General features: G+C 38.4%; 1 protein-coding gene across 1 annotated transcript; it reads right to left on the reverse strand.

Moving 5' to 3' along the window:
* Positions 1-297, reverse strand: LOC127682265 (late cornified envelope protein 3B-like). The gene has a single exon (XM_052178640.1). The coding sequence runs from the start codon at positions 295-297 to the stop codon at positions 1-3; it is 297 nt and encodes a 98-aa protein (XP_052034600.1).
* Between the last annotated feature and the right edge of the window lie 8,753 nt (positions 298-9,050).

The raw sequence follows: 9,050 nt of genomic DNA on the forward strand, positions 1-9,050 counted from the left end.
TCAGCAGCAGCCCCCAGAGCTGTGACCACAGCCTGAGCTCCCAGACTGCTGACCACTGCCACGGTCACAGGAACTGGAGCTCCTGCGCCTGCATCTGTGGGACCTGCGCCTGTGGTGGCTCAGGCAGCAGCCTCCCTCAGAGCTGGGGACACTGCAGCCCCCAGAACTTGTAGCACAGCAGGAAGAGGCTGCAGGCAGACACTGTGCTGTGCTCTTTGGGGGACACTTTGGGGAGCACTTTGGGGAGGGGCACTTGGGAGGAGGTTGGCACTGCTTCTGGCTCTGCTGGCAGGACATCTTGGCAGGAGTCAGTCGTCCTGGTTAAGAAAAGAAAACTACTGTTAGTAATCTACAGTGTAGTGTTTCTTCATCTCTGGTATTTTCTTTCTGTGCTCTAAGAACTGGGGAACGTTGATATGAATGGAATTCACTGGATAGTGCCAGGTGCCTCCTACTCTGTTCACTACCCATGTACTAGAAATACGGGTTGAGTCTGTCTGGTAATGCGGCTTTTTGTATCTTTGAAGAGTACCAGGCAGGTGAATGTGTTTGGGGAGAGTAGCAATCTGGAGAATGGGTGTCACAGGGTACATGTGAATACCTAGTTGGGAACGGCATGAGGTGTGAGAAGTGGGTGCTGAGCCCGTGGCTTTTGTAGATTGTAGAATTCTTGTCAACTACCTTCATTCTACCTGTTTAAATACTCTCCTACTATAGACTCATTGTTTTTAAATTGAATGCTAGAAACTGACCTTTTTCCCTGTTGCACTTGTGTCTGGGTTTTTATGGAAGTTCTTGTTATTTTTCTCTCTACTACTGTGATCTTAATGTTTCCTTCTAACTTCTTATTCCAAGGCCCACCCCTGCTGGATACTCACCGGATTCAAAGAAGGCAGAAGTTCGTGCCTGAGGATGCTGTGGCAGAGGCGCCCAGGGCAGCAGCTCTTTTATCCTGTGCAGTTGATGATGTCATCTGGGCATGCTTCTGCTGTCACAACCAGAGGAGGCATTACCTAGACACGTGTCCAGTTTTTGTTTTTCCTGGATCATCCATGAAGTCCAACTAAGGACTGAACCAGGAACAAGGAACAAGGATTGTTCATATACATACCCATGAGGTCTCCAGGAAACGGCTCTTCCTTCTCCTACCTTCCCTCCCTTCTTTCCACCACCTTTTTTTCTCCTCTCCAAGCCGCATGCCTTGGAGAATATTGTATCTTATTATTTTCTTTGGCATGATTGTGAATGAATTCTACACACACACACACACACACACACACATTCACAAAAACAAATCTTAAATCATAAAATATTGTTGTCCACAAATTCCATGTTGACCAAGGAACATGACCTTCAGATGTCATTTGCAGCTGTCCCCTCAGCTCCAACAGTGGGGCACCTGGAAGTGATGGGGGAGTGTGAGGCCTTGTATGGTGACAGTCCCTGTGTAACCTCATGGCTTCTAACAATGATAGAAACTTTCTGAACACAGATGAACAAGAGTTATTAACTTTAAGAAATAATTGCATTACACAGATAAAGATGCCTTATGCTTGATATTAGTAAATTCATGTAAGCTGAATCTTATGTGATTTAATACTATACTAGGGTAAAACATAATTTTGGCTATAGTAAATCACATACAATTTAAATATTTTTGTAGTTAAAATATCACATCATATATTTATGTTTTCTTACAGAGAGAAATATTTATGACTTAGAAATAATCCATAAAAAGCAAGTGATGGGCAGTATACACAATTACTTATATCTTGTAATTAATTATATTGTGACTAGAAATCATCATAATAAAGATGTTTCATTATTTATGGCTATAGTAAATCACATACAATTTAAATATTTTTGTAGTTAAAATATCACATCATATATTTGTGTTTTCTTACAGAGAGAAATATTTATGACTTAGAATTAATCCATAAAAAGCAAGTGATAGGCAGTATACACAATTACTTATATCTTGTAATTAATTATATTGTGAATAGAAATCATCATAATAAAGATGTTTCATTATTTATGGCCATTAAAACTTAAGTGATAATTTAAACAATTAGGTTTGCTTCATTGCATTCTAACATTAATTGATACTAATGTGTAGTCTCCTTTCTGAGCCAAAAACTGTAGGAAGATGAGAAAAGCTGATGTATATGGAATTCATTGGATCATACTGTTGCAACATTCAAATCTACTGAGAAAAAAAAAAAGACTTAGACTCAATTCAATAGATTTAATGAATTTATTCTTACTTCTACCAGGCAAACAGCATCCTTATAACCAAAGAGCAAGTCATGCAGAAAGAAGCTAAAACTGGAGGCGTTGTCCACACCGCACAGCTGGGAAAGAATTTTTATTTTATTTTATTTCCTTTTTTTTTTGAGATAGGGTTTCTCTGTATATCCCTAGCTATCCTGGAACCTACTCTGTAGACCAGGCTGCCCTCAAACTCAGAAATCTGCCTGCCTCTGCCTCCTAAGTGCTGGGATTAAAGGCGTGCACCACCACTACCTGGCAAAGAAAATTGTTTTGCTCACCTCAGTTAGTTTTCTTTCCAGTTGTTTAGTAAATAAAACGACTGCTTGATTCCAATCCCACAGCAATAAGAAAAATTTACAAAAGCAGAAAGCAAGTGGTTAAATACCTCAGAGCAGGACATCCTTATCCTATTCTTACCTCACCTGTAGGCTACTAGGATCTCACAGGCATTCTAGGGCAACGATCAGCAGTCTTTAAAGAATGCCTGGCACCATATTAAGTTTCTTTAGCCATCACTGGGGAGTTACCAGTAAATTACTACACAGTTCTGAGCACTGTGGGGGAAGGGTCAGTAACTGAGATAGAGAAGGCAGAAAACTAGTGTCATCGGGTTAGGGCTGGCTGTCACATCCCACTATGCCAGGAGCTTCCTTTGTTCTCTATCTAGATGTTCCCTCTACAGAATGAAGTTATTGGTCCCTGGTGCTTAAGTTTCGGCTTTAGCTTCATTGCCATTTTTCTCGCCTTGTTGAGAGCCTGTAACTAGATACCAGATGGAAAGGGGATCAGATGAGTGATGAAATTATAGACAGTTTTCCACGAAGACTCAGTGATGCAGACACAGGAAGAAAAGAGTAGAAAATATGTTTCTGTTCTCAGCAGCTGTGCTGGGCAGAGCAAGCCTCAGACAACACCCTATGCACGTGCTTAGTCTCTCTTTTGACTTTCCTGAGCACTCTGAATTTACAACCTACATCCTAATGTAGTTCTTCAGGAGGGCCTTGGAATAGAGCAGTGGTTTCCAACATTCCTAATGCTTTAATACAATTCCTCATGTTGTGGTGACCCCCAACCATAAAATCATTTTTGTTGTTACTTCTTAAGTGTAATTTTGCTACTGTTATGAATTAAAATGTAAATATCCGTTTCCCTATGTTCTTAGGTGATCTCTCTGAAAGGGTCAGTGGGTTGCAACCCTCAGGTTGAGAACCACTGGTGTAGGTAATCACCATGGAGTCAGCTAGTAGAGGTGATGTTAACAGAACACTGGAGTGTAGCACACCTCTATGTGTCTTCACACAAACCAGATCCACTTCTTCTAATGACCATCATTAGCTTTTTTCTTGAATTTCTTCTCACTGGTTCATTAACTTCTGTCCTCGATTATGTGTCAGCTGTGGGCTTAGCACTGATGACACAACTGTAATGAGACCCAGATTGTCCTCACTGGTATAATTATTCAAAGGGAAATATACCAAGTGATAAACTGTAGCTGTGGTTCACATAAAAGGTTCTGTGAGGTACTTAAGAAGAGGTTTTATGTATTTATTTTTTGTGTGAAATAACAATTATTTTATTCTATATCTTCTTTATTTACATTTCAAGAAGAGGTTTTAATGGGGGCTGGAGAGTTGGCTCAGTGGTAAAGAACACTAACTGCTCTTCCAGAGGACCTGAGTTCAAATCTCAGCAACCACATGGTGGCTCACAGCCATCTGTAATGAGATCTGATACACTTTTCTGGTGTATCTGAAGATAGCTACAGTATATTTATATATAATAAATAAATCATAAATAGTCTTTTTTAAAAGAGGTTTTAACCTCATTAGTTTTAACCTCAGGTCTCTGGATAGTTGAATAGATTTTGACTTTTTTGTTCTATACAACCAAGTACAAAGACTGACTTTGCTTTAAACAGGTTTAATCTTGAGTCATGAGGCAGCAACTGAAGAGCAGTATTTCACTGGTTGATCAATTCACGGTTCTGGGTGACTCATCAAGGAGAAGCTCCTTAATTCCTCTGAGCCAGTTGGGCATTGAAGGCATGAGCTAGAGTAGGAGAGGCTAAGCTTGGTGGGCTGTGTCACCAGGGCTGTCTGTCTGGCTTCTATGACTATGTGACACATGCCTTTGTAGATTCCAAGCAATCATGTACTTCTTTGCTTCTTAGTTCCTTTGATTTAAGCAAATACAGTTACTGTGATCTTACCTTCTATATCATGTTACAAATACATTAGAAAAAATATTCATAATTTCTAAAAATGCAGACAAGGTTTCAGTTCTAGAGAAATGTGTGAAGTAGCAAGACTGGATCTTATATCAAAGAGCTGCTAAAACATGGGATTGTTTTTATAGAAATGAAGATATAATATAACAAAACCATTAGCAACCGATAATAAAAATAATTTCAGCAAATATCAAAAAAGAGCATCTTCAATTTGAAAAAGGCAATCAACAAAGCCTTATGATTACCAGCATACCTAGTAGTGAGAGAATGGGCCTTTATTCTTAAGATGGAGAGCAGAACAGAGGTAGATGTAAGCTGTTTAGGGGCCAATATTAGGCCTAGAATATAGTTCAAACAAAGACACAAAGACAGCTTACCGGAGGAAGGTGATGTCAACATGGATGAAGGAATATGTCACACGACTGCATTCCTACATGAAGAGCTACAGAAAATCAAAGACTGTAGGAGAGGAAAGACAAGAGACAAGATCTTCTCTTCTCTCTCTTCTCTCTCTTCTCTTCTCTTCTCTTCTCTTCTCTTCTCTTCTCTTCTTTCTCTTCTCTTCTCTTCTCTCTCTTCTCTTCTCTCTCTTCTCTTCTCTTCTCTTCTCTTCTCTTCTCTCTCTTCTCTTCTCGTCTCTTCTCTTCTCTCTCTTCTCTTCTCTTCTCTTCTCTTCTCTCTCTTCTCTTCTCGTCTCTTCTCTTCTCTCTCTCCTCTTCTCTTCTCTCTCTTCTCTTCTCTTCTCTTCTCTTCTCTTCTCTTCTCTTCTCTTCTCTTCTCTCTCTTCTCGTCTCGTCTCTTCTCTTCTCTTCTCTTCTCTTCTCTTCTCTTCTCTTCTCTCTTCTCCTCTCCTCTCTTCTCTTCTCTTTTCTTTCCTTTTCTGTTTTTCTTTTAGTTCTCAAGGGTTGAGATCCCAATTCTCAGTAGTCATCTCTAAACACATGCAAATCAAGACAACTGAAGTCAGTAGTGTGTGTGTGTGTGTGCATATGTGTGTTATGTGAGTGTGTGTTGGGGGGTATGTGACTATATGAATGCAAAGGGGTCATGAATTTGAGAGATGGTCATGGAGGGACAAGAGAGGAGTTGAAAGGGGGTGTGGAAAAATCCAAATGTAACAAACACTGTTCTTATGTATGAAATTCATTCTCTCTCTCTCTCTCTCTCTCTCTCTCTCTCTCTCTCTCTCTCTCTCTGTTGGTTTTTGAGACAGGGTTTCTCTGTGTAGTCTTGGCTGTCCTGGAACTCACTCTGTAGACCAGGCTGGCTTCAAACTCAGAAATCTGCCTCCCTCTGCCTCCCAAGTGCTGAGATTACAGGTGTGTGCCACCACGTCTGACTGAAATTCTCAAATTAAAAAAAATTATACTGAAACAAATGGCATCTCTATGTTAATCAAAACATATTTAGCATTATATTATAAATGAAAAGCTATAATAATAAAATATTCTATATATATATAACAAATAATATGATAAAATAAAAGAATAAAACTATATAATTAAAGATTATCTTAATGCTTAAAACAAAATACAAACTTCTAAAATACAATATAGGACAAAATATTATGACAATGATTATGTAATTTTTATGATAATTTTTAATATATGACAAAAAGACACAATTCAAAGGGAAAATGCTAAACTCTATCCACAATTTAAACTTTTGAGGTAATGGCACATGATTAAACATACCTGTACTGATTTATGACTAATTTTAGTACTTGTGAGTCTGCGACAGAAAGATGACTTTGTGGCCACTTTTAGGTACAGTGAGATTGATACAAAGAACAGTATAACAAGTAAAGAATGAAAAAGTATGCGTTACAAGCAAATTTTGAGGAGTTCACAATTAAAACTCATAAACTCAAAGAAGACATTAATAATATCTAATTGAAGGCTTGTGTTTAGAACATTCTAAAGCAATAATCAGACAATCTGATTAAATAGAAAGCTATTAAAAAAGGGCAATACTTCAACAAACAAGAAGGGACATGGAACATAATTAATCAGTGCCATTACTCACTAGGGAAACGTAGTTGAGAGCAAAATGACAGGTTACGTGTATACATTGCAACAGCTAGACTAAAGCTCTTAGCGGGCAGCTTGGAATCTTGTCGAGGCTGTGGAGGGGCCAGATCCAGCCACTGCTGGTGAGAAGACTAAATACAGAACCATGTCGGAAGTTTTTGAAAATTGTCCTGAATGATTAAACGTGTACTTGCTGTTTGGTTTTGAAATTCAATTTTTTAATATTGGTTCAAGAAAAACTCAAGTCATTTTTTATAGAAAATATCAGAACTTGTATGGGTATTTCTTTTATTCACAATTGTTTCAAACTCAAAAAATCTTAAATGACATTCAACTTCTGAATGGGATAAAAAATGGTGTGTATGTGCACACACACACACACACACACACACACACTAAAGAAATAAAGAAGAAAAGAACTATTGATCTATGAAACAAAAAGAATGAAGCTAAAATACAAAGTGCTAGACTTTTGTAATTTAACGCACTTTTAATGCTATACACACACACACACACACACACACACACACACATGCACACACACAACCAAATAAGAAACTAAAAGATAAAAAACAAAGAAGAACCAAACCAAGACAAATGTATTTCTATCAAAACAAAATTCTTATGCACAGCCCAAGAAACAATAAAGAGTCAAGACTGATAGGGTGGGAAATATTTGTGAATGATACATCTTATAAAGAGTTAATATCATAGTATATTAAGAATTAAAAGATCTCAATAACAAAGAAAAATATCCTGATCTTAAAATCAGAGAAACTACCTGAGGAAATAGTCCTTAAAAGAAGACATGCAAATGGCTTGTAGCTGTATGAAAAATGGTTTACTATCCTTAATCATCGGAGAAGTACAAATTAAATCTACAATGAAATATCCCCTCACACTTGCTAGCATGGTTATTACCAAATATGCAAGAAAGAACAAGTATTGCCAAGAATTTAGAAGAAAAAAAGAGGACATTTAGTGGAAATGTAAAGGGTCCCAGCCACTGTAGAAGATAGTATAGAGGTCCTGAAAAATTAAAAATTAATTACTGTGTGATCATCAGTGTCATTAAGTGTGTATATGGCCAAAGGGAAGGGACATTCATGCACTGAAAAGATATACACACCCTCAAACTTACTGCTGCACCATTTGCAAGATCTATAATAAAGAATCTGCCTAAATGCGTATTTGTGGATGAATGCATATAGAACACGTGACATATATTCATCCTTTGGAAAAAATGACAGGCATTCCTGTCATTTGAGCTAACAGGAATGAATATAGAAAATAATCACATTAAGTGAAATAAGCTATAAACAGATATATTTTGCATAATACATTTATGTTTGGATTCTAAATAAATTGCACTCAAAGGAGCATGGTGTAAAATGGAGGTTGGCAAGTTCTGAGGGTGGGGGTGAGAAGACTGGGGAGATCTTTCTTCTTAATGATAAATGTTGTGAGTCTTGTTATCTCTAAATCCCTTCTCTGAAACTGGTCTCAGGTATCTTTCTGTTGTCTTATTCTATACATTGTATCCCTACGCAGCACTGCCTTTTCTCTATTGTTACCCCAGAGAACATCTGAAGGTCCTGTCCCATAATTTTTGGTATTCAGTACAATGGGGACTTGCCTTATAAAGTCTGGAGCCTTATGCTTGAGCTCTTCATAAATACATCCATGATAACTGCAATCTTGTCATGTATTCAAATTTTGAATGATGGGCATTCTATATACATCTCCACGGTAATGCTCTTAAGTGATCAAAACAGGGTTAGAGCTTGTGAATGAATGGGAAAAGACGGGACAATGTCTGGGGAAGAATAAAAGGAAGCGATTTTACAGTCACAAGTGCTTCCTGGTTCCACCTTATAGGTTCTTTAGACACGTGCACAGGAAAGCACTGGAAGCCAGTAACTGGGAAGTAACTAGCATTGTCACCTCCCCTAGTTGTGAAAACAGCAACATGCTTGGGTGATGCTTCACTAGATCTACACAGAATAAAAGGGCGCCTGCTCTGGATCCCTCGTCCACAGCCTGCTCAGAAAGTCTCCTGTCACCTTTGCATTTGGTAAGTGCACATCTGGGGCCATGTCATCATGTGGGACTGTGTGGGACAGCATGCCCTCCAGATCTGAACTAGAACCCAGGAAAAGTCCCACAACAGGCCATGCTGGGAAGGTAATGGTGAGGGAGGAAGCAGTGTTTGGCTCACAATCAGGGAGTTGAGAATCCTACAAGCCACATGACATCAGGATAACTTTTTTTTTTTTTTTTTTAAAAAACATTGTTCTGAGTGTATTTACTAGAGAGTCATGTAGCTCTGTATTACAGTCTTAAGAATGCATACTTTAGATAGATGTGTGCCTCCATGGTCCTATTTATTTCATAGAGATCTTGGTTTAGGAAGCAGATAGGTCACGGGAGCCAGGTGTTAGATAGAGTAAGTCAGTAGACATTCACCAGAAGCTTCTCTATAATGTTTCTATTATACTCTTCTAGGTCAAGTTCCTGCCAAG

This window comes from Apodemus sylvaticus, chromosome 4, assembly GCF_947179515.1.
Source record: "Apodemus sylvaticus chromosome 4, mApoSyl1.1, whole genome shotgun sequence".
Lineage (NCBI taxonomy): Eukaryota > Metazoa > Chordata > Mammalia > Rodentia > Muridae > Apodemus > Apodemus sylvaticus.